The sequence below is a fragment of the Elephantulus edwardii genome, unplaced genomic scaffold, assembly GCF_000299155.1.
Source record: "Elephantulus edwardii isolate Elephantulus edwardi_28Jun2011 unplaced genomic scaffold, EleEdw1.0 scaffold00010, whole genome shotgun sequence".
NCBI classification, from domain to species: Eukaryota; Metazoa; Chordata; class Mammalia; order Macroscelidea; family Macroscelididae; genus Elephantulus; species Elephantulus edwardii.
This window is the reverse complement of record NW_006399760.1, coordinates 5,535,719-5,563,260: the sequence shown is the minus strand read 5'-3', so window position 1 is coordinate 5,563,260 and position 27,542 is coordinate 5,535,719. Positions and strand designations below refer to the sequence as shown.

The window sequence follows — 27,542 nt, the reverse complement described above, 5'->3', positions numbered from 1 at the left end:
GACTGTCGTCTATGGCACATAGCTCTACACATGTAAATAAACTCTTGATAAAAATTAACAGTGCCATTTAATAAATTTTGGACCGAAGGTACACAAACGGGAAAAAAAAACTGAAAGGGGTTATGCAAATAGTAAAGAAACCATGGTAATCAATAGCACCAATAATAAACATTGTTACATGTGCTATATATAAATTTTAGAAAACAGTATCTTTTCTGGTAATACTATTTTATTGTTTAGTTAGATTTTATGATTACCATAAATGTAGACTATAAAACAGCGATGATTATGGGTAAATATGTAAATAAAAATATGTATTTCATATTATTTACAATATGCTTTCCTTCATATATATATATATATATATCCAGAAAGAGCAAAAGATAAAAGTCAAGGATCTCTAATTGTAGAGAAGGAGGAAAATTTGAAAACCCACAAGTCATGTTGGTTTTTATTTCTAAGAGTAAAATTTATTTTCGTTTCCTTAGAAACAGTTCAGAAACATGACAAGAGAAAGTAGAACATTATTGTAGTTTGATAGGTGTTTATTATTATTTAATAAGATGTTTTTCTTTTACATCTTTCATTTCTAGATAAGAAATTGTGGTGGGCAGATCAGAACTTAGCTCAGCTGGGAACCTGCAGCAAAAGAGATGGAAGAAATCCCACTGTTCTACGAAACAAGACTTCTGGGGTAGTTCATATGAAAGTGTATGACAAAGAAGCACAACAAGGTATAAAGCACACTGTAATGCACTTGTGCATTTATGATGTTCTATTTTTATATATAAACTGATAAGTTTAATAATTAATTGAAGGTCCTCTTAATGGCATCTAATAAAAAAGAAAAATGTAACTTATACTGCAGGAAATAAATGCCTTTAACATAAAGAGTATAGTGAGTATTTACAGCATTAACAATACTGCATATTAATCCTAAATTTCCAAATCAATCTTATCTGCTTCTTGATTTCTAAAAGGAGAAAGCGTATCAGCAAATTATATACAATGTATAATTAATTTCAGATACTGAATGAACTAAAGGAGTTTTTATAGACTATGTTGACTGAGAATGTCCTATGCGAAACACTGCTTTGTTTGACTTTAAGCATTTTGTATTTTTCTTTTTCCTCATGAAAATGACATGCAGTGAAATGGAATGAGAGAACTAACAGATGGTTTACATAGGTGAGCTTGTCAGAGTGCCCACATGACAATTAGATTGGAGATGTCAGCCACTACGGCTCACACCTGTTAGTCCTTCTTGGTTTGTATTCTGTGATCTATGCCGTTAGCAAACCTCCCCTACCAAAAGAGGCAATTTTTTTTTCCAACCAAAGGAGGAAACCATTTGTTGATACTCTACCATCCTTCTTCAGTCTCTCACAAAAATCCTTTGCTTCATGCACTTTTTAAAATCAGAAATAATTTTCAAAAATATTTTTGTACACTAAGAAAAGATATAGATTCCTATATGGACTGAAGCTCAACGTCAAGAAAACAAAGATTCTAACCACTGGGCCAATTGGCAGCATCAGCATGGATAGTGAAGAGATTGTGATAGTTAACAGTTTTAATTTACTTGGCTCCACAGTCAACACTCTTGGTAACAGCAGCCAGGACATCAGGAGACAAATTCCATTGGGAAAGTCGGCTGTGAGGGACCTCTCAAGAGTACTGAAGTGCAACGACGTCAGGCTGGAGACTAAGATGCACCTGATCCGGGCTATAGTCTTTGCAATTATGTGCTATGCATCAGAGAGTTGGACTGTGAATAGGGCTGATAGAAAGAGGATTTATGCCTTTGAGCTGTGGTGTTGGAGAAGAGTGTTGAATATACCATGGACTGCTAGGAGAACAAACAGGTTTGTCCTAGAGAGGGTGAAGCCAGAGTGTTCCCTGGAGTCAAGGATTCTGAAGCTTCGTCTGGCATATTTTGGGCATGTTGCAAGGAGGGACTGGTCCTTGGAGAGGGACATCATGTTTGGCAGAGTGGAGGGGCGGCGAAGGAGAGGAAGACCTTTGGTGAGATGGATTGATTCTGTGACTGGAGCGGTGGGAATAAGTGCGTTTGAGATGGCTAGGTTGGCACAGGATAGAACAGCATTTAGAGCTCTTGTACATAGGGTCACTATGAGTCACAAGCGACTCGATGGCACATAAGAACAACAACAACAAAACATATTTTCATTTAAAGAATTTAAGTCTACATGTAGACTAAAGCAGAGAGAATTCAACGATAAACTAGGGAGATGAGATCACTTTTTAATTTTCAAGGCAAGTGATAACTGTCAAGAGATTATCAGAGATAGCCATGAACATCATGCCTGCCTTCACCTTGGAGACCAGATTGAGATGTTTGCCCTCCCTGTACAGAAGATTTGCTAAATTTTGCTCTCAGACTCTTCTTACCAGAGGCAAAAATAAACAGATTTTCTTGATGGAAAACAATAATTTTAAAAGGAAATAATTTTTTAAAAATCTGAACTGAATCTTTTCTTTTCAGTTCTTTCCACCACAGGGAAGACAGGAATACTCTGTTCTGCAAAAAAGTCAATATTTGTTCTCACACTTTTTTTTTACACTGAGTAAACAATAATAATTAGTGTTGCTTTCATTGTTACTTAAGTAAAGGAATTTTCTCTACGTCAACATGCATCATTTTCAGGACTAGATTATTCAATTTGGATAATATATTAATGTTAAAAAAGGTTATAATTTTTTCAAAATATATACTTTTAAATTATACAAATGTACAGTGTTATCATTTGGGAGGCTGGACTTTATGAAGAAGAATGTGGCCTCAAGATTGAAAGAAGACTCATCAACAACCTGTGTTATGCAGATGACACACACTGAAAATGAGAAGGACTTGTAGCATTTGAAATAATGATCAATGACTACCTTCTTCAATATGGATTGCAGTTTAACATCACAATGATCATTAACAAATATTCCCACCAATCATGATAGATGGAAAAAAGATTGGGGTTGTCAAAGATTTCATCTTGCTCAGATCCACAATCAACACTATTGGCACCAGCATAGAATGAGTATAAAGGATCAAAAGGGGGGTGGAAAAGGGTGGAAGCAGGGGGCTGAGGATGTGTAGGGGGTGGAGGGATTAATCATGGAGTTAGTTTTACAATTTGATGTGTGGGGGGATTGAGGGAAATTGGAAGAATCTGTTCTCAAAAACAATGTATTTGAATTTTGTAAATAAATTAATATAAAAAAAAGAGTCAACTAGGAGAGGGGGAAGGGAAAAGGAGGGGGTAAAAGGGACAACAATGAATGAATCAAAATCTTACATTTCCGTAACTTTTGTTAAAATCACAATTAAAATAAAAAATCATTTTTTAAAAAAAAGTACAGATAAATCTTTTATTTAAAAAAAAACAAAACACAGCAAAACACGTCGAGTTGCACTGGGAAAATTAACTGTCAAGAGATTGTCAAGATGTACCTGACCCAACCATGGTCATACTATGCAACAGAAAGCCAAATAATGAATAGGGATAACAGAAAAAGAATTGATACCTTTGAGTTGTGGTGCTGGAGAAGAGTACTGAACCTACCATGAGCTGTCAAAAGAGCAAACAAGTCTGTCCAGGAGAAGATGAAACCAGGTTACTTCTTGGAGGCAAAGATTTTGAAGTACCATCTCACATACTTGGGACATGTTGTCAGAAGGGGCTAGACCTTGAAGGACTTTATGCTTGGAAGGGTGCAGGGTCAGCACAGAAGAGGAAGTCCCTGGATAAGATGTGTTTACACAGTGATCCTGACAATGGAAATCAGGTATGTCAGAGAGTTTGGATCAGGACAAAGTTCAAAGCTGACTGAGATAGGGCAAGATTTAAATCCATCTTTTCAATGGTTATCATGAGTAGTAGTTGACTTAAATGCACATAACAACAATAACAATACAAATCTTATGAGATTCCACCTGAAAATGTAAGAGAGAAAGATGTTAAATGGGGTATATTTCCAAACAAGGTATTTTAAAATCTACATTTAATTTCTCAAAATGTCAGCAAGGATGTGTTTTGTTCTGAAGCTATAAGTTACCAGATTATTTTTTTTAGCTACAATTTCAATAATACATACTTAGCAGGAAAGATGAGTGTATTTCATTTTTTTCATTTTGCATGTTACTAGGATTTTCGTCACCATTTTCAGAATTTGAGTCTATAGGTATTTTTGGATGTTCTATGCACTGAGAAAATATTACTGAACTGACAACGACCTCTTAACAGTCAAAAATCAAAGGTATAATATGATGAAGCTTAAAACGTAGTGAAATATGATCTTTTGCTACAAGAATCTGCTGATAAAAGCATCTGTTAAAGAAAATTCCATTAACAGAATCACTGCAGGTAGCTTAAAAGCTTCATTAGTGTGAAATATGAGCAATTTAGGACTATTTAAGGTGTTAACACTACTAACTCTTTGGATTTCAAAGTACAATCAGCCAGTCCATTTATCACTTTTGACATAGATCACTGGAGAGTTGAGACTTCTCATTAGTCAAGTAGACTGTCTAGCTCCATGAGAGATTTCAGGCATGAATCTCAAACATCTGTAACATTCCTAGATTTTAAGGCATGCTAGTATTTCTGACTTGATATGTAATCATACTTAAATTATAATTTTTCAAAATTGTTCTCATAGTTTCCTATTTTCATCTATATTTGATAGTATATAGGTACAAAAATATGTATTTACTCATTTTAAATATATACTCATTTTATAATTTTTATTTTTTACTTTTTTTCTCACTTAGAACCTAAACAAATTACACATGAAACTTTTTTTTGCAGGAGTGGCATCCACTTTCTAAATAACATGCCTCCAGATACTCTATGAACTTTGATAAATGCTGATAGTTGTAGAGGGGTTTCAGGCATTTTGTTCTGTGAGTTGTGCCTGATTCCAAGGCTGTCAACAACAACATGATATACTTTGGACATGTTGCAAGGCAGGATCAGTCCTTGGAGATGGACATCATGATTGGGAGAGTGGAGGGAGAGCAAAAGAGAGCAAGACCCTAGATAAGATGGATTGATTCAGTGACTGAGGTAATGGGGTATATTAGAGACAATATGATTGGCACAGGATAGAGTAGACTTTAGGGCTCTTGCAAAGAGGGTCACTAAGAGTCACAGGCAACTCGATGGCACATAACAACAACAACAACAACAAGAATACCCATAATTGCTAAAATACATTATTTTTATACAAGTAAAAATAAATATAAAGTATATCTGTTTCATAACAATTTTATTTAAAATGTTTTCTTTCACATATTTTTATACTATCAAAGAATATAACCCCTCTATCTAGAGAGCTGAAAATTGTATATGGGGGCACAGAACTGTGGATATTTCTCTGAAAAAGCCGGAGAGAGTGAGATTAGCACAGTCCCTTTCTGCCTCAGAGCAGAAAGCAGATACAGAGCCCATATTCTAGTGTAATCATGCCTCTAAGGCCATACTTGGTAGCAAAAGATTTAATTATTCATTGTTGACTTGCAGACTTTACTCATATTTGAAGTACCAAGAATGGATTTTTAAGTGGGATCAGGGTTGAAGGAAAAACTCATCAGCAACCTGCATTATTCAGGTGACACAACCTTGCTTGATCAAACTGAGTAGGACATGAGGTGTATACTGCAGCAGATCAAGGGCTGTAATAGTCAATAGGAATTGAAGCTCAGCATCAAGAAAACAAATATTCTCAATACAGGACCAATTGGCAGCTTCATAATGGAAAGGGAAAAGATTGAGATTGTTGATAACTTCAGCTTCTTTGCTTCCTCAGTCAACACTCTTGGAACCAGCAGTCAGGAAATCAAAAGATGAATTGCATTGGGTAAGTCTGCTGTCAGGACCTCTCTAGAGTACTGAAGAGCAACACTGTCACCCTGGATACTAAGGTGTGCCTGACCCAGGCCATAATCTGATCTTCACAATTACTTGATATGCATCAGAGAGCTGGACAAGGCCTAAGGGTGATGGAAAAAGAATCAATGCCTTTGAGTTGTGGTGATGGAGAACAGTATTGTACAGACTGTAGACTACCAAGAAAATGAACAGTTCTGTCCTGCAGAGGGAGAAACCAAGCTGCTCCCTAGAGTCAAGAATATTAAGGTCTGTCTGAAATACTTTGGACATATGGCTAAGAGGAGCCAGTCGTTGAAGAAGAAAGTCATTCTTGGAAGGGTGGAGGGATAGCACAGGAGAGGAAGACGCAGGATGAGAAAGATTGACTCACTGACTAGAGAAGTGGGATTAAATCTGTCAGAGACAATGAGATTGGCTCAGGATAAGGCAGAGTTCAGAGCTGTTGTACATAGGGTGACTATGAGTTGCAGGTGACTTGACAGCCCATAACAACAAGTTGGAGAGTAAGGGAGGAAAAGAATGTCTCACAATACACATCCAGGTTTATTCTGGCAATCCCATGGCCAGGTTCCGCTTTCAGTTCAGCAACTCAGATTCAAGAACCTTCTAGTTTCCTCAGTCATCCATCAAGTTTGGCCTCAGAGCATCATAAGCCAGCTTCTACTTCAATATCCAGCAAGAACAGCAAAAGCATTTATTTGACTATCAACTTTATGTAGGGGCTCCTCTGGTTACATCTTGCCACAGCCTCTCTACCACCATCACCAGGATCTTGTCACCAGGGTTTCACTCTCACTAGGGTCTTGCTCCTGTTTCCCTTAAGTCTTGTCCCTCAGTATGGGAAACTCTCTTTTCTCATAGTCCCACAGCTGTTAATGATTTGCAAGACCATGTGTCTACAGGTAAGTTTCCTGGAGACCAGAGGAGGCTAAAATAAGACTTAAAACAAAAACAAAAGCAGTAACTTTAGGCTAACACCACACACTCACTTTTTATTTTTACAAGTGAGTTTTCTTTCCTGGACTTGGTTTCCTGGTTGTTTTCAACCTTAGTATTTCTTTCTCCATTCCATTAATAATTCTTCACACTTCATGGTAAAGAATAATCATTTTATTTCTTCTCAGACTTTCAGTTCAGAGATTATTGTTGCTGTATGACTTCAAGTCAGAAGATAGTAATAACCAACCCTCCAGCAGGTTTTATCAAACTATAAATTACACATAAAGAGATGGTCCATCATTTTCTCACAGAGCAAGTAGGATTTGAACTGCCTATCTTTGTGTTGGCAGTACAATTTTTTTAACCACTAGGCCCCAGCATAAAACTACATAATTTGTATATCTAAACCTGTGTCTCTACATATTAGCATGAATTTAAGACATACACATGCTGCATATGAAATAAAGAATGTATGGTCAATATAATATTAGTATAAACCACAAAATACATTTCTTGCATTAAAAATATTAGAGATCTAAATTTCATCTAACTATTGTGAGTAACCTTGAGGAAAAGGGAAATGAATCAATCTTAACTTATTTGTAGAAATTAAGCATAATTTTTTCAAAAGTTTGAGGAAACCTCAAATTTTGACACATGGTTCTGTGTAATATGAAGATTAGGGAGTCCTTCTGTCCTACTGGCAAGAAGCTGTGCTGCAATCTCGAAGGCATGTGGTTCAAATCTACCAACTGTTCCATGGGAGAAGGATGGACAGTCTCCTCCTGTTCAGTTAAATGTCTCTGAAAACTCACCTCAGCATCAATTATGGGTCAATTCCAATTCAATGGTACACACACAACAACAACAATATGGAGTGTAATTGGAGTAGTGAAAGCTATAGAAGATAAGCAGAAAATTGAGTGAATATCCTGATTTAAAAAATCCCTCAAATTAAGAGTACTTTCCACTTCAAAAATGCCTCAACATTCTTGATAAATTGGATTGAACAATTAAATCCCCTCATGAGATATAGATTCAGGAGATGAGAAATAATGAGCTGCACTGGTATTTCAACAGAGCACCACTGATATATAGCTTTCATCATAGTCTGTAATTCTTCTTGGATTTATTATATCTCATATCAAAACTTGAACATCCTGTAAATGACATCGCATGTCCTAGAATAATAAAAATGTTATAAAAACTGGATATTTAATGAACTTTCCTCATAAGATTATAAATTACTTCATATCACTGGCTTTAATTAGCACATTGGGCCTACTAAATTCAGTGGAACATCTTTATAGCATGCTTACCTGACTCATATTTGTCATTGCTACTATAAAGCTATAAGGAGAATTAATATGTCAATTAATTAGATGACTCTTAAAGATGTGTTTCGTGTCTTTTGTAAGAATTATACTCTAAGGAATAGGAACAAAATGTATGTTGTTGTTTTGTATAATTAATTAAATGCATACATTCATGCATTAATCTTTTACTGACATGATCTTTTATTTCAGTTAGTTATATAATTTGACAACTGTTTATTTGACACATTTGGGTAAAATTAACAGTCCTAACAGTGTAAAAGTTAAAACATTTTTAAACTAAATGTTTAATTATTAGAATGCATCAACGGCTATGTAAGAATAATATGATGCAATATGTTCCTGAAAAGATTGACAAAGCTATATATATATATTTATTATGGGGTAGTTGTACTCCCCATAATACACTCTAGGAATAGGAATCTCCTCAATAACATAGAATGTTTTTTTTCTAATGAAAATTTACAAATCATATTTTTTTCAATTAATCATTCATTCACATATTACCTGACAACATTTATAATAATTGATTCAAAACAATGTCTGAGAAAGTCACAATTGTTTAATACCTTTCCCTTTCCCCTACTGAACTTATCTTTTTATTACTCTTTACTTTCCTTTCCCTCCCTTCTTGTTCTTGATAACCACAGGAGAATGATTCTGTGTATAAATATTTCCTTAACTTTTTATAATTGTGGTTTTATACCATGTTATTTTGTAGGGTTTTTTAATTTTTCATATTGTATTGTAGATACATCTATGTTGTGTAATGTTATGTCAGTTCTTTGTCTTTCCGTGTAATAATTCCTTTTTTTGTATGTACTATAGTTTTTTTCATCCATGTGGTCATTGATGGACCCTTGAGTTTTCTCTATCTCTTTGCTATTATAAATAATACTTCAGTCAACATAAGTGTGCATGTATCCTGTTTGTGTGGCAACGTTTATTTCTTTGGAGTATATACTTAATTGTCATTATGTGCCATCAACTCGGAAATGACACATAGCTCATAGATTTCGTCCATGGTTCTTTGAGTTACCTGTGGAAATCCTTACCACTAGGACTTTTTGTTGTTGTTAGGTACCACTGAGTCGAGTACTAGGCCTCTCAAATTCCATATTTACCTATTTGCTATGTTATGTACTTTTGAGTCAGAACTGTCTCACAGTTGACCTTCTAGCCATTTTTAAAAGATAGCAAATAACATGGACAGAAGTGCTCTTTTTTCCCTGGAGAAGCTGGTATATTTGAATTGTCTACCTTTGTGATGGCAATTCAAGACCTTACAACTAAGCCAGTAGAGTTCTCTACATACCTAGAATATGTAGACCATAGAGTTCTTCTACATACCTAGAACTGGGTACCTAAGAGTTGTCTCAAACATTGATATTATGAATAGAATGTTTTTCTTAATGAAGCAACTGTAAAGTTGAACTGAAAATTTAGAAGTAAAAAGAAAGAAAGATTTTTCTGGTTTTCAAAAATACTTCATTTTCTGATTTTCTGAAACTAAAACTAATACATGTATCACTATTTACCTGTTTTGGAAGGCAAAATTCAACTCTAACTGGCTACTGCAAATTTTCCAACAAAACAAAGTTTGATAAAAACCAGTATAAGACAGCCATACTAAGAAATCAACAATAGCATACACCATTGATCAAATTATCAATGTTAAATATCCTTTTTAAATGTGTGTTCATTCTATGACTCTTTCAATGACATACACATTTTATTTCATAACAATGATTACCATTAAGTAATGCCATTATTTACAAAGCCCTATTGAAACTTTGATATACTTTCTTTTCCTTTGCCTTTACCTGTTTGTTCATTAATCTCTGTTCCCTTCTCCTCCCCTCTGTTCACTGCCTGTCCACCTCTAGGGTTCTTTCTGTCTATGGAAAAAGCTGCTTTTATTATTTTCTATTCCTTTCTTTCTTCCTCCTCTTCAATCAGTTATGCCTGTATTGTTCCAAATTGTTAATTCTAATATGCATATTATCTGTTGTCCATTAATTTGAGGTTAAACTTCTCTTTCTCTAATCCATCACAGTGTTCAGTATCTATTCATTCTATTTCTGATCACGCTGAGGCCCTCCCCCTCCATAACTATCCTATTTCTTATAGTAGAAGTCTTACATGGTATTTTTCCTTTTGTGACGGAGTTGTTTTACTCAGCATAATATCCTCTAGACCTTTCCTTATTGTATTGTTGCTGTTTTTATAGCTGACTCTCCAGTGGATTTTCAGAGTCATTAAATTGCATGGGTGGAGACTGACTGTACATCCTTCTGCAGAGCAGCTGGTGAATTGCACGGCACAACTTAGTAAAAGGTCTTTATTTTCTTTTCCTTACCATTTTATTTTCTCTCTCTGTCCTACACAGGCAGTAATTCTTGCCAAGTAAACAATGGTGGATGCTCCCAGCTATGTTTACCAACATCTGAAACTACAAGGACGTGCATGTGTACTGTGGGATATTATCTTCAAAAGAACCGCATGTCTTGTCAAGGTATAAGGTCTTGAAAATGTCCAGCTTAGATGCATTTATTTCTTTTATAATATTCCATATAGAGTTTAGAAAATAAAAATCAGTTAAAAGGGGAACAATGTAATACATTTATTGGCATATTATAGGATTTAAAATTATTTACGGTATTTGTCTTTCTCACTATTTCTACTTCAGAAACTGAAGTTTATCATCAAACTCAATAGCAAATTCCATTGCAAAGGCAAAAGTTGAAGTAAAAAGCAGTAGTTAATTAGTTGGAATTAACATTTAACTTGAATTTGTTTTTATTTTCTTTCAGTATTAAAAGGAAAAAAAATGCACCAGAGAGACTGTGAGGTCTGCTACTTAACTTGTAAAGAAACCATTGGGTGGAAAAAATTGGAACCTAAAAATATATCGCCCTGCTTCTTAGAAGCTACTCCTATTAGTCTCCAAAATATGCATTCTCTAGAACAATATTTCTGTTCAGTTATTGCTGGTGGTTTTGCCCTCGAGTACAACTCATAGCAACTCTATGAGCAACACGTCTGAACCCTGTCCTATCCTGTGTGAACCTCACAATCCTAAACACCCTCCAGGTCATTGATGTAGTCACTCTGTCATTCCACCTGATTGAGGATCTCACTCTCCTTCACTGTCCCTTCACGTTTCCAAGCATGGAATCCTTGTCCAAGGAATAACCTCTCTAATAACATGCTCATAGCTTAACTTTATATTAAATAATAGTCTGATTTTGTATGAGAAATATGGATGTTAGGTTATGTACCAAATAGTGTTCAAAGTTTGTCCTTTGGGATTGCAGTGCATCTTCTTGCCACTAGAACACTAGAGATTCCTTAGCTCATTTTATCTTCATAATAATCTTTTATAATCACTTTACTATTATCTCATTTTACAGCTTAGGAAAAGGATTCATTCTAGTTTCAGTAAGAAAATGTGTGCATATGAAAAATTTCTATTAGAAAAATCTAGATTTATCAGTGCTTGGTCTTTTGCACACATACACAGCTATAGCTGGAAAAGTAAGATATTATTAACTAAATATAAGCCTTTTGTGTTTAGTAGTCAGCAGTATTAGAGAACTCTTTGAAGTTCAAGCCTTAGAAAATGAATAGTTCTATGTTGCTGATTTTATTGTTAGGTGCCACTGATTGATTATGACCCATAGTGATGCTATGAACAATGGATCAGGAAGCTTGCCCTATCCTGAACCACCTTCATGATCTCCCATGTGGTCAAACCCATTAGTACAGTCACTGAGACCTTCTACTTGAGAGCCTTCATAATGTCTGTTTCCAATGACTACTGGCCCTTCCTAACAACATACCTAAAATATGTGATGAAAAGTTTCACCATCCTTTTTCTCTAAAGAGTACTCTGGTTGCATTGCTTCTGAGACAGATTTGCTTGGTTTTTGGCAGTTCATGAGATATTCACTATAGTGCTCCAACAACACATCTCAAAGGCATCAATTCATCAGTTATTTTTATTTCTAAGTAGTGAAGTGCTTGGATTTTAAGGCAGGGAGAATTCATTTTACTATAAACCAGGGATGCTTCTTAGAAGAATTTAATGCCTTCAGTGTGTAAGAAAGTCTGATCCCTAGACCAGTTATATAATTATTACTTGAAAAGCAGTAGAAATGTGACTTACTAGGACCCACTAAAGAAAAAACATAGCTATAGTCAACAAATCTATGCCTTAACAACTCCTTTAGGTGAATTTGATATATATTCAAGTTTGATAACTGCCTTTCAACTAGTCAGAATGCGTAGTGCATGGTTTTAAAACAAGAAAAAAAATTGGAGACATAAAATGAAAAAAAACAAACATATAAGTAAATTCAGAATATTAAAATAATATTCATAAAATGAGTTTTAGTTTTAAACATTCATTTTGAGCTTCTTCTCACCCCGATTTAGGTATAGAATCCTTTCTTATGTATTCTGTTCATGAAGGAATCAGGGGAATCCCTCTCGAACCAACTGACAAAACGGATGCTTTGATGCCCATATCAGGAACTTCATTTGCTGTGGGAATAGATTTCCATGCAGGTAATAGTTTTTTATTCATAATTTATTTTTGGTGTATTCACTTGATTTATTAAACATGATAATAATATAACTTTTCTATCTATACTCTGATAGTCAAGATAAGAAATAAGGATATAAATTAGAAATGGATTTTTTATCAATTACTAATTCTAAACATTTATGGATAAAAATATCACATACAAGGTATATAATTCGAATTTTAGGTGAATCAAAATGTCACATTGGCATTTGGTTTCTTCTTTTTTTTATTTTTCTTCCTTCCTGTTTAATATCAGACTCAATAACATTGTGTTTGTGTATTTAAAATAATGATGTCTTTATTTTTTCTAAAGTATAAAGATATATATTTTTATTTGAACATCCACTGCCATTTAGTTAATTGCATCTTACAGCACACCTATAGGTCAAAGAAGAACTACTACTAAGCTTTCTGAGGCTATGAATCTTAATGAAAACAGATTGCTTCATCTTTGTTCCTTAAAATAATAACATTTCCAAGACTATAAAACTTTATGGGAGCACACGACTACCTCATCTTTTTCTCTTAAGAATTTGAACCACCAACCTTTGAATATACACTAGGACTGTTACCTCATGAAACCAGAACTAGAGACCTTCATTCAAGTTTGTTCAACAACCTGAGGGGGTGTGCACCATAAGTGGCAAGACTAGGGCTAGAGACTGAGGTGCCTGCAAGCATATTTTGAAAACTGTTCTGATTGAATGATTGTATTCTGCTACTAACCTGAATTACAACCTTTTGATTTCCTTAATAAGGATTTGAGTGCTCTGTGAGCTATTGAAACAGATTTCAGACCAAGTAGAGGAATAAAATTGGTTTTAGAATGAGTATTAAGAATTACAGGAGCCTGGAAGACAAGTCTGATTTCATTGGAATTGGTTTTGTGTTGTTAATGTTGTTGACAAGGACCGTTTCCCATTATGGAGAGAATAAAGGTCAGATATGGTTATCAGCATGTGTTTTTGCTGTTTTTAACGTCAATTTGTCCTTTAGTCTAATTGTTTAAGCATATATTACCATTTCCTCCCTCTTCTTTGTTCCATTTCTTTTCTGTGACACACTGCCATTACACCGGTCATTGAATCAATCCATCTCATCAAGGATCTTCCTATATTGCTCTGTTCCTCTACCCCTCAAAGCATGACATCTATCTCTAAGGATTGGTCCCTATAAATGGAAATATTTGTTTTAAGGGAATTACTCACACATTGGTGGATACTGTCAACTACTATAATCTACAACTTTTGAGAGCTAGTGGGAAGAAGCAGTCATATTTCAATCTTGAAGGCATACAATTCAAAACTACCCATTGCTCTATGGGAGAGTTGGAACATCCCTTCTTATATGATTAAATGCCTCTGAAAACCCACTAGAGGATCAGCTATGGGTTGGTTCTGACTCTATGGTACACAACTACAACAGCAAAAACAAACAGATCTTCTTTATGGACTGCCAAAAGAATGAATAGGCAGTCCTTGGAGAAGGTAGAGCCACAGTGCTTTATGGAGGCAAAGATGACAAGGCTTCACCTCAAATATTGTGGGCATGTTGCAAGGCGAGATTATTTATTGGAGGGAGAAATCACACTTGGGAAGGTGAAGGGATAGTGAAAGAGAAAAAGATCCTCAATCAAATGAATTGACACACTGTTACTGGATTGAAATGGTATCTCATTGTGGTTTTGATTTGCACGTCTCTTATTGCCAGTGATTTTGAGCATTTCTTCATGTGTCTGTTGGACACCTTAAAGTCTTTCTTTGTGAAAAGTCTTTCCGTGTATTTTACTCATTTTATAATTGGGTTATCAGTCTTTTTCATGTGAAGGCACTATAGGATTTTGTAAACTATTGTTATTTTCTTCCCCCAATTACTAGATTTTCTTTTCACCCTATTGGAAAAAGATTTTTTATGAGCACATGGACTTAATCTTTAGAAAGTCCTATTTATCTATTTTATCCTCTCCCGATTGTGAATTTCTGGCTGTACTTGTCAGTCTCTTTCTACCATAGACTAGGACTTCTAAGGATGGTCCCAGTTTGTCTCCTACAAAATTGGTAAAGTTTAGCAGGTCGGGTCAGCAAGCAATAAATGTTGGAGAGAAATGTGAGGAGGTGGGAACTCTCATACACTGTTGGTGGGATTGTAAAATAATGCAACCAGGTTGGAAAGCAATTTGGCATTTCTCCAAATGGTTGACCTTAGAAACTCCATATAACCCAGCTATTCAGTCCATTCCTAGGAATATATCCCAAGGAAATAAGAACTGGGGCACAAACAGATTTGTACACCAATGTTTATAGCAGCATTATTCACCATTGCCAAGAACATGGAAACAGTCCAAATGTTCAATTACAACTGAATGGATTGAGAAATTTTGGTACATTCACAAAATTGGAATACTATGTAGCACTCAGGAGCAAGGATTTCTAAAAAAATACTACATGACTTGGGAAAGACTAGAGAGCATTATGCTGAGTGAACTAACTCAGTCTCATAAAGACACATATTGCATAAAACTATTAGTGTAAAAATAGGAGAATAACTAGTAAAACAAGTGTGGATACCCAAGAGGTAAAAGGATGGAAGCAGAGGGGTAGGGATGGGCAAGGGTGAAATCACAGGGTTACACAATTTGGTTGGGTGGAGGAAGGAGGTAAAGGAAATGGGAAAGATCCAGCATGGACCGGAAAAGATAGGATAATGATGCACTTAGTCCAATGGTGATTAATTTTATAAAACGTTGTTGTTGTGTGTCGTTGAGTTGCCTGTGACTCATAGCAGCTGTATGTACAACAGCCCTAAACTCTGCTCTGTCCTGTGCCAATCACACCGTCTCTGACACTCCCATCCTGATTACCCCAGTCACTGAATCAATCCACCTCATAGAGGGCCTTCCTCTCCTGCGCCTGCCCTCCACCCTCCCAAGCATGATGCCCTTCTCCAAGGACCAGTCTCTCCTTAGAACATGTCCAAAGTATGTTAGACAGAGCCTCAGAATCCTTGCCTCCAAGGAACCACCTGGTTTAACCCTTTCCAGGATGAATCTGTTTGTTTTCCTAGCAGTCCATGGTACCCTCAATACTCTTCTCCAGCACCACAGCTCAAAGGCATCAATTCTCCTTTTATCCTCCTTAGTCACTGTCCAACTCTCTGGTGCATAACAAGTGATAGCAAAGACCATGGCCTGTATCAGACGCACCATACTATGAAGAATAGTATGAAATACAATGTATTCAAACTTTGTAAGCAAACTAATATAAAATAAAAATTAAAAAAATGAATGAATTGACATCGTGACTGCAGTAATAGGCTGAAGTATGACAGAAATTATGAGAAATTATTGCACAAGATAGGACAGGATTCAGATATGTAGTTTATAAAGTTATTATGAATCTTTTTCAACTCAATGGCCCCTAATGATAGCAACACACATCTATCTCCTAAAACCATGCATAATCTCTAAATAAAGATAACTTTAAAGTCATATTTGTATCTTATATCTGATAAACAACTAGGAATCATGACCTAGCCTTGCTGATTCTTAACCTTATCCATCACATTTTATGCTTTAGAAACGTGACATTTGGTGCACAGCTCTTTAAAACACACAGAATATCTAAATCAAAACAATTTCAAAGTAGTGCTTGTTTCTATCATGATACAACTAACTTGCATGCAACTGAAAATACACTAGCTCTATTTATGTATTATGATCATATTACGTAGCGGAATTGTTGTTATGTGCCTTCCAGTAGCAACTGACTCTTAGCTGAACATGGAACAGGTTTTGAGAGGTTATAAATTGCATGAAAGTTGATTGCCTAGCTTTCTCACACAATAAAGGAATAAAGAGGGCAAGAAACAAAGATATTTGATAAACATACTTCACAGGAAAAAAAATTATCAAAAAGAATTATGGTCCTCATTTCAACAACTGATAACATAGTTATAGCTGATATTTATAATTAAATCTGTACACTATTCCATTTTTTCTTTACCCTCAGCAAGCAACTCAGTTGGCATGATTCTTATCCTGGTGAGATGACCCAAATCTGCATTCCTAAAAGGTTTGAGGTATCAGTAATGTCAGAATTGCACTGAGATAGTTTTCACTGACTTTTATCGTAGGCCATTGTAGCACTTAATGTTTTTGTTGTTCTTGTTATATGCTATCATTTCACCCGTGACTCATGTTGTTGTTGTTGTTGTTGATGGCCATCGAGTTGGGCATGATGCATAGTGACCCTGTGAACAAAAGGCCTGAAGCCTTTCTAGAACTATCTATCATCTCTTCTACAGGTTCATAGAGTTTCGAGAAGCATGTGGTATAGGAAGGAGATGCCACTCCTGTTTCCAAACCTGTCTTAAACTGGAAGCTTCACCACAGTCCACCATGGGCAGCCCCAGTGACACAAGTTCAGCATCAGAGCAAACCTAGATTATCTCATTACAGCAAATTGACAGAAGATTGCTGTGCAACTTAGAAGAATATTCCTCCAACAGGCCTGAAACCTTTCTACAGCTATCGTTTCTCCAAGTTCATAGTTACCAGAGGCATGTGGTTTAGGAAGTGGATGCCACCCCTTCTTCCAAATCTGAGTCAGTCTGGGAACTCCATCAAACACTGCCCATGATGGGTAGATACTACGGTGTTTGACACACCAGTGGCACAGTTGTAGTGACCCTATATGCAACAGCTTTGAAGTTTGTCCTGTACTGAGCCAGTCTTATTGTCTGTGACACACCTACTCCCACTGTCCTAGTATCTGTATCAATCCATCTTATCTGGGGTCGCTTTCTCCTGTGCTGTCCCTCCATCCTTTTAGGCATGATATAATTCTCCAAGGACCAATCCCTTCTGGCCACGTGCCCAAAGTATGTGAGACGGAGCTTCAAAATCCTAGTCTACAAGGAGAAACTTGGTTTCACCCTCTCTAGGATAGACATACTTGTTTTCTTGGTGGTCCATTGTTCGTTCAATACTCTTCTGTCATCCTTAGTCATTGTCCACCTCTCTGATGCATAGCAAGTAATTATGAAGACCATGGCCTGTAACAGGTGCACTTTAGTATTTACACTGATATCGTTGTTTCTCAGTTTCTGAAGAGGTCTCTGACAACAGAATTACCTTTTGATTTCTTTCTTTTGATTTCCTGAATTCCGGTGTGGAAAGTGTTGATTGTGGAGCTGAGCAAGCTGAAATTGTTAACAACCTCAGTCTCTTCTCCATCTATCTTGATGATGCCCAGTGGTGAGAATCTTTGTCTTCTTGATGTTGAACTTCAATCCTTTTGAAGACTATAGTCTTTGACCTTCTGCAACAAAGGCTTCATGTCATTCTCAGTTTCCACAAGCCAAGTTGTGTCATCTGCATAACATAGGTTTTTGATAAGTCTTCCTCCAATCCTGATGTCACTTTCCTTCTCATAAAGCCCTGCCTTCCAAATGGTCTTTTCTGCATATAGATTAAAAAATTATGGATACAGAACACATCTGTGACATACTCCTTCTCTGATTTTCGAACCATGCAGTGTTTCCTTGCTCTATTCTAAGAGATACTTCCTGGTCCAAGTATAGATTTTTCATAAGCATAATCAAGTGTTCTGAGATCCCCATTCTCCTAATGGAGAAGATTTCTACCAACTTTTGCAGTCAGAAATCTATTGAACATGCAATCAAGATGCATTTATAATAATGAGTGACTGGAATGCAAAAGTTGGGAACAGGAAAGAAGGATCAATAGTCAGAAAACATGGACTTGGTGACAGAAATCAGGCTGGAGATAGAATGATAGAATTCTGCAAATTCAATGATATATTTATTGCAAATACCTTTTATAAGAAACACACACAGGCTATACACGTGGATTTCACCTGATGGTATACTTATGAATCAAATAGTTTACATCTGTGGAAAGAATTGCTGGAGAACCTCAATATCAGCTGTGAAACCCACATCGGGTGCTGGTTGTGGAACAGACCACCAACTACTCATATACAAATTCAAGCTGAAGTTGAAGAAAATAAAATAAAATCCACAGGAATAAAAATTTGCCCTTATGTCTATCCCACATGAATTTCAAAACCATCTCAAGAACAGGTTTGAGGCATTGAACACCAGTGAGCAAAGACCAAATGAACTGTGGGAGACTATCAAGAATATCATCCATGAAGAATGCAAACAATCATTACAAAGGCTTAAGAGAAAGAAAAGACCAAGGTGGATATCAGATGAGACTCTGAATATTTCATTAGAGCACTGAGAAGGCAAAGCTAAAGGAAGAAATCAAGAAATTAAAGACCTGAACAGAAAATTTCAAATGGCAGCTTGGGATGAAAAAGCAAGATATTGTAATGAAATGTGCAAAGAGCTGGAGTCAGAAAATCCAAAGGGCTGAACTCTCTCAGCATTTTTTATGCTGAAGGGATTGAAAAACAAATTTAAGCCATGAGTGGCAATACTTAAATATGCTTTGGGCAGAATACTAAAGGATCCAAGAAGCATCAAAAGATGAAGGAGTATACAGAGTCACTGTACTAGAAGGAATTGGCTGACACAGAAGAATTTCATGAAACAATGTATGTTCAAGAGCCTGTGGTGATGCAGGAGGAAGTTCAAGTTGCTCTGAAAGAACTGGCAAAACACAAGGCTTCAAGTGTAGAGAGCATACCAATTGACACATTTCAACAAACACATGCTGCCCTGCATGTATTCACTAAGTTGTGCCAAGAAATCTGGAGGATAGCGACCTTGCCAACTCACTGGAAGGGATCAATATTTGTTCCCATTCCAAAGAAAGGTGACCTGAAAGAGTGTGGAATTTATTGTACAATATCATTAATATCACAGGCAAGCAAGATTCTGCTGAAAATTAACCAAAACAGAGAACCGCTAGATGTACAGGATGGGTTTAGAAGAGGTCATGGTACTAGGGATATTATAGCTAATGTTAGATGGGTCTTGGCAGAAAGAGAGTATCAGAGGAATATCTATCTGTTGACTACACAAAGGCTTTTTGACTGTGTGGGTCACACCAAACTGTGACTGACACTAAGAAGAATGGGAATCCCAGAACATTTGATTGTACTTATGTGAAACCTATACTTTTATTAAGAAGCAGTAATTAGAATAGAAGAAGGAAACACTGTATGGTTCAAAATCAGGAAGGATGTCTGCCAGGGATGTATTCTGTCTCCATACCATTTTAGTCTGTACGCAGAACAGATGATCAAGGACACTGGGCTGTACAAGGACGAATGTGGCAATCAGGACTGGAGGAAGATTCTTCAACAACCTGCTTTACACTGGTAACACAAACCCTGCTTGCTGAAACTGAGGAGAACCTGAAGCACTTGGTGCAGGAATTCAAGGACTGTTGCCTTCAATATGGATTGAAGCTCAGAGTCAAGAAAGCAAAAATTCTCACGACTGAGCCAATTGGCAGCATCAGTATCGGCGAAGAGATTGAGATTGTTAACAGTTTTAGTTTACTTGGCTCCACAATCAACTCTTGGTACCAGCAGCCAGGAAATCAAGGGCTGAATTGCACTGGGAAAGTCAGCTGTCAGGATCCACTCCAGAGTACTGAAGAGCAACGACATCAGGCTGGAGACTAAGGTGTGCTTGATCCACACGATAGTATTTGCAATTATGTACTATGTATCGGATAGCAGGACAGTAACTAGGGATGATAGAAAGAGAATTGATGCCTTTGAACTGTGGAGCTGGAGAAGAGTGTTGAATATACCATGGACTCCTAGGAGAACAAACAGGTTTGTCCTGGAAAGAGTGAATCCAGGCAACTCCTTGTAGGCAAGGATTCTGAAGCTTCTTTAACATACTTTAGGCATGTTGCAAGGAGGGTCCAGTCCTTTGAGAGGGGCATCATGTTTGGGAAGGTGGAGGGACAGTGCAACAGAGGAAGACCGTCAATGAGTTGGATCAATTCAGTGATGGAGTAATGGGAGTAAGTGTCAGAGACAGTAAGGTTGCCACAGGATAGAGCAGGTTTTAAGGCTTTTGTACATAGCGTCACTGTGAGTCACAAGTGACTCGATGGCATATAACAACAACAACAATAACATATCAAGTCAGACCTGAAATTTCAACCTGATTAAGGGAAGGCTACCCTTTAGTCTGTGCTTCAGTGATGCAGCTAAATAAACTGTGAGATCCTTTATTGAGCCCTGATTTTTGATGGTCAGTTGCCAAAAAGATAGACGGAGTGCAATGTCCAAAGTACTTTATTGCAGATCTGGGAGAGCAGAGAGAAACTTCTCAAAAGCTGTGACCCTGTATAAGAGTGTGTATTGCCTTTTACACTCCCGTTATATGTTACAGTTACTGGTAAACAACTTGTGAAATAGTTATTTATGACTAAGAAACTACTGTTTTAAAGAGGTAAATGCTAATCCAGGAAAGATGCCTTTCTTCTTCTAATAAACAGGTAATTTAAAGTACTATACATAACTAAAACAAGAAAAAGAAAATTTAGGGCAAAGGAACTAGTTTTTCAGGCTGGAGGCAACTGATAACAGTTTTACAACCATACTAACATATGTTTGGATAATCCTGAATGTGTTAATACTACCCCATCACTTGCACTATTATCCCCACACCCATAAGAGTATTCATACAAGTGTTCCTTAGCTTTTTAATTGTACTTCTTAGAGAAATCAAACTATTCTTTTAAAGTGTTGTGTGCCTTCTCTTACATCTCCTATATCACCACATCACTTCCTCTTGTGAATCACTGAGTCTTGTCTAGATACAGTTCTCAAAATTGCTTATTTTATTGGAAGCAGATGATATTGAACAGTATCTTTTAAGGCATCTATCCAGTTGCCACTCTAGGAGTTATCTTAGACAAATTCTTTGTATGCAATTAGGCTAATTCAATCAAATAGAAGTCAAGGGGATAGTGATTTTACTAGAGAGGATGGTTTAGCAGGTGAAGATAGAACAATTTCTTCTGACAGAAGTGAGAGGACTGATTCTATTGGTAGAAACTATTCACTGAAATTTAGGGCATCATAATCCGTAGTTTTCTGATTATCTGCTCATAGGACAACATCTCAAGTTTACTGATCCTATTTCTTCTCAATTTCCTCACTTTAACTTTAGACATTATTCTGTTAGGAGTTCACTGGAATTATAATTCAGTAACTCTTAGGAAAAGACTTTGAGTTTAGTTTTCCTCAGTATCAGTTCTGTTACAATAAGAAGTAATGCTTACTTGTGGCCTAGTGGTAAGAAACTGCTCTGCAATCCTGAAGAAACTTGGTTCAAGACCACCACCAGCTGTTCCATGGGATAAGGATGCTCAATCTCCTCTCATGTGATTAACTGCCTCTGAAAATCGGCAGAAGAGTCTGCTATGGGGTCAGTTCCAACTCAATAATAAACAACACAAAACAAACAATATATAAGCATAAGTAATAACTTGCAGGTATACAATGACTAAGCTGTGACTGAAATTTTTAATTCATCCATTCTTTCCCAAATAGCTTCACATACTTTTCAGTCTGAGAAAATTAGAGACAAGTATCATATATGCAACTACTCAAAGCCTTGCCTTTCTGAAATATTTGATGCAGTGGTGGTGATGTTTTGTATATTGCTTTTATCACTACTATTTTATTATAAAACAGTCATACATGACAAGCCAAGCAGAAATACCTTAGACTTTCAGTGAACCCTATTGGTTAAACTTCCCAAACAAATTAATGATTGTTCTAGATAAAGGCAAATAAGAATTACTCTTTTTTTGAACTGAGATGCTGAAGAATGCCGTACAGAGACCACAAAACACATAGCATTACTTGGTATGTGGTCCAAGTGCAGATGAGGATTAGTGACTATAAGAAATTTAGATATGACAATGCCATTTGTGGTTCTTAGATTTTGTGTAAATTCCCATCCTCTGTTGCTAGTTTTTATTAACAGAAAAGACAATTACTAAAACTCAGGAAAGGCAGTGGATTGCAGGATACTATTTTAAAAGAAAAAAAGATAAAGAGTAAGAGAATAAAACAGCTGGCAGTCTAGCTAATCCTGAAATACTAAAGGTTACATTTTACAGAAAAATTTATACAAGTTACACAATTGAAGTTCCATTTACATCAATGTGCTAAAAAGGGGGGGGGTGCTCATATATTTTGCTTTGTGGTTTCTTAGATAAGAGAGACCTTTTGATAATGGATAGTAAACCCCATGTCTCCAACCTTATCAGAAAATAAAGATGTTCAGTGTATTCCCATAACACAGCAAAGGTGTTACTAAGAAGAAAGTGAGAATTGGGTGAATTTGTTTAGTGCAGGTTAGTAAGGCATGAAAATGTAAATGAAGCCAACTATAAACTAAGTTCCTTTATTCTTAGGAGTCAAGATAATTTAATATGATAATACTATATATACTTAGTAAAAGAGCTTTATTGTCAAGGTGGGTAAAAATCCATATACTCAACAACATGAAAGTTTCTGCTAATTGGCCATAGGATTTCAGAATCAACTCAATATCCAGCTATTTATGCCAGGTCCATGCATGGCTGCTTTACATGAAAACACCACTAATCATGAAGTAGCAGTGTTTTAGAATGACCGAGAATCAAATGTCTTATGTTGAGTTCTCTACAGAGGGTAAGGTGGATTTCAGAGAATGGCTCCTGTAATTGTAGGGCCTCCCAATTCCTACTCTAAAGGTCCAGATGTCAGGTTGGAAGCTTCTCTTAATTCAGGGGCTGATTAGCAGGTTAGAAGGCAAACTACTAGGTCATAGCACCAGAATTGGTGATCAGAGAATGCATTAGATGCAGGATCATGCAGGGCAAGGTTTGCCAGAAGAATCATATATATTTGATAGAGGCCATACTCTCACGAAACACCCACTGTAGTTGTCAAAAAACAAGAAAGGCAGTTTATGTGACACACTATATAAAAGTGTTACTGAGTGTTACTGAACTCAAGGGGTTCTTTCAGTAGCCAATCACCAATAAGACAAATGGATTGCAATAACCATAATTACTTTATTATGCGGATCTGGGAAATAGGGAGTCACCTCCAAGACTGCCTCCCCATCCGGGAGTGGTCATTGGGTTTAATACTAGAGTGAAACATTAGCTCATTTAACAATGCACTTTTGTTGGGGAAAAAAGCAATTTCTACATCGGAAAAGAACAGTTCACCTTTAAGCATCAGTAATTCAGGAAGGGCACAGTTACCTTCCTGGTAAACAGGCAGGTTAAGATACAATTTACATATGACTGGAGAACCAGCCTCACCAGGATCTAGGATAATTGCATTTGCTTTTCTGATAAACAGATCATACTACTTTACATGACTAAAGACAGGAAACAGATAATTTGGAGGCTATGCAATTAGTTTTGCAGGCTGATGAAAAATAACTATAGTTTTATAATTGATATATATAGAGAGAGAATTCTGCACTTATTAATACTACCGTATCAAAAGGAAAAACACAAATAGTTCAAGAATTAGGAATCTGAGACTGCCAGCACAGTCCTTTATGAAATCTAAATGTCTGTAATTTCTGCAGAAATTTGTACAAATTAACAATATGAAAATTTGAATCTCACATTAATGTGTGTAAAAGGGATACCCATACATATTACTTCTAGGTTTGTTTTTTGTTCGTGTTTTGTTTTGTTTGTAATATGAGTAATGAAACCAGTCTTATCAAGACAGAGTATCAGTAGACAAAGGAAGGAAATAAAAGGTGCCAGTTTAGGAAGCATTATTTTTAACTTTTCTTTTATTCTGGTTTACTTAAAAACTCTGTATACATTGTTTTTTCCACATAGAATCTTTCCCATTTCCTTAACCCACCGCCCTCTCCACCCTGTGATTAGGCCCTGCACCCATCCTCATCCCTGTGCTCCCCTCCTTCTCCCTTAGAGCCTTGTACACATTTTACTAGTTATCTATGTCTACAATAATGGTCTTATACAGTATTTGTACTTATGGGACTGAGTTAGTTCACTTAGCATAATGCTCTCCAATTTCTCCCAAGTTAGGTAGTTGTTTTTATGTGCCATCAAGTTCATAGGATGGGTTCAGAATTCTCTATATAGGTATTGGTTATAAAACTATAGTTATATAATTATAAAACTAACATCCGTTTTCTTGAGCTTGCAAAAAAAACTAGTTACTTAGCCTCCAAATTTTGTTTCCTGTCTTTAGTCATGTAAAGTAGTTTGATGTATTTATCAGAAGAGGAAATGCATCTCTGCTAGCTCTCTTTGAGGTTGTTTGCCCAGTCATGTAAATGTATCTTAATCTGCCTGTTTACCAGGAAGAGAACTATGCCCTTCCTGAATTACTAGTAGTTAAATATGAACTGTTCTTTTCAGAAATAGAAATTCTTTTTTTACTGACAAAAGTGTGTTGTTAAGTGATTCTCACCCTGGTATAAAAGCCCATGACCACTCCCAGGCAGGGAGGCAATCTTTGAGGTCTGCTGTCCTCCAAAGATCTGTAATAAAGTGCTTTTATAGAAATTGCAATCCATTTGTCTTATTGGCAATTGACTACAGAAAGAACCCCTTGCATTCAATAACAAAGTCACCTGTGACTCATAGTGACCCAATGTACAACCGCTCTAAAACCTTGCTCTATCCTGTGCCAATCTGACTGTCTCTGAAACACCTACCCCCATTATCCCAGGCACTGATCAATCCATCTCATCAAAGGTTTTCTTCTCTTCTGTCTTTCTACCCTCACGAGCATAATGACCCTCTCCAAGGACTGATCCCTCCTTGCAACATGTCCAAAGTATGTCAGATGAAGCTTCAGAATCCTTGCCTCTAAGAAGCAGCCTGGCTTCATCCTTTCCAGGACCAACCTGTTTGTTCTCCCAACAGTCCATGATATATTCAACACTTTTCTCAAGCACCAAAGCTCAAAGGCATCAATTCTCCTTCTATCATTCCTACTCATTGTCCAGCTTTCTGATGCATAGCAAGCAATTGCAAATACTATGTCCTGGATCTGGCACACTTTAGTCTCCACACTGAAATCTTAGCTCTTCGTTACTTTGAAGAGATCTCTGAAAGTGAACTTTCCCAGTGCAGTTTGTCTTTTTATTTCCTTGGTGTTGGAGCCAAGCAAACTAAAGCTGTCAACAATCTCCATGTCTTCATCATGATGCTGCCATCTGCCCAGTAGTGAGAATCTTTGTTTTCTTGATGTTGAGCTTCAATCCATATTGAGACTGTGGTTCTTGACCTTCTGCAGCAAGTACTTCAGGTCCTCCTCAGTTTCAGCAAGCAGGGTTGTGTCATCTTCATAATGCAGCATGTTGAAACTTCCTCCAATCCAGATGCCACATTTCTTCTCATAGAGCCCAGCCTCCTGGATAATCTGTTCTGCATATAGATTTAAAAGGTATGGAGATAGGACACATCCCTGGCTTACACCTTTCCCAAATTTGAACCGCGCAGTGTTTCCTTACTCTGATCTGATGACTAACTCCTGTTCCAAGTATAGGTTTCACATGAGCATGATCAAGTGATCTGGGATTTCCATTCTTCTCAGTTAGTCACAGTTTGCTGTGATCCACATAATCAAATGCCTTTGCATAGTCAATGAAACACAGATAAATACTCCTCTGGTACTCTCTGCTTTCAGCCAAGATCCATTTAACATGAGCTAAAATATCCCTATTACCCTGGCCTCTTCTAAACCCAGCCTGCACTTCTGGCAGTTCTGTGTTGATGTGCTGTTCCAGTCTTTTTGGATAATTTTCGGCAGAATCTTGCTTTCATATGATAATAATGATATTGTTTGATAATTCCTAAACTTTGTCAGGTCACCTTTCTTTGGAATGGGAACAAATAGAGGTCCGTTCCAGTCAGTTGGCCAGGTTGTTGTCCTCCAGATTCCTTGGCACAACACAGTGAGCACATGCAGGCCTGGATCTGTTTTTTGTTTGCTCCTGAGTGCTGTGTCATATTTCATTGTGTGTATGTGCAGTGATTTCTCAATCTATTTGATTCTGGTTCAACATTTGGGCTGTTTCCATGTTCTTGTGATGGTGAATAACGCTGCTATGAACATTGGTGTACAAGTCTCCATTTATGCCTCCGTTCTCATTGTTAATGTAATAGGCAGGAAATAATTACCTTTCCTTTATTCTACACCTGGGCAGGTAGATATGAGACTAAATGGAACTGAAATAGGCCCTAGGTTATATAGGGTTGGGTTTTTTTGTTTTGTTTATTTATTTTATAGTATGGCTCCCTTTATTAGACACTAGCGTCTATATGTATACAATAAAGAAATTTCAAAGACAATGGGTAGGTGAAGCTCGGAGGAGCAAACACAGATTTTTTTCCCAGAGTCTACAAATTGACTGTTGATTTGGTGGTTTGGACTTCCTAAGCTCAATATTCCAAAATAGCTGTTTCTGCAGACTCTTGCAGACAGATACACAGCAAACCTAGATAGTGCAAAGTGGAACTGTACCCCACCGAATTTTTACCCAATCTTTCCTCTGATGCACTTTGGATACGTTGGAAATTCCAGTATTTCCATTAGCAGTAGAACTGTTACTTTTTTGTGCCATCCAAAGAATGAAACAATTCACATAGAAAGCAGAGCTACATTACAAAATACTATACAGAAATGCCTTGCAACGTGTATGCTTCAGATCTGTGTCTGCTTTTTCATATTTTTTATATTCTTCATATTGTATCTGTTAGATAGAAAAAGAATGTCAAGGGCAAGAGAGAGAAAGAAAGAAGCTGGTCCCAAGAAA

At 36.6% G+C, this 27,542-nt stretch overlaps 1 protein-coding gene across 1 annotated transcript in view; it reads left to right on the top strand.

Moving 5' to 3' along the window:
• LRP1B (low density lipoprotein receptor-related protein 1B) overlaps positions 1-27,542 on the top strand; it is a 2,414,068-nt gene that overhangs the window by 1,536,705 nt on the left and 849,821 nt on the right. The window contains exons 33-35 of the mRNA XM_006880809.1: positions 594-734; positions 10,569-10,694; positions 12,617-12,748. Coding sequence (XP_006880871.1) covers positions 594-734; positions 10,569-10,694; positions 12,617-12,748 — 399 coding nt within the window. The remainder of the gene's footprint in view (positions 1-593; positions 735-10,568; positions 10,695-12,616; positions 12,749-27,542) is intronic.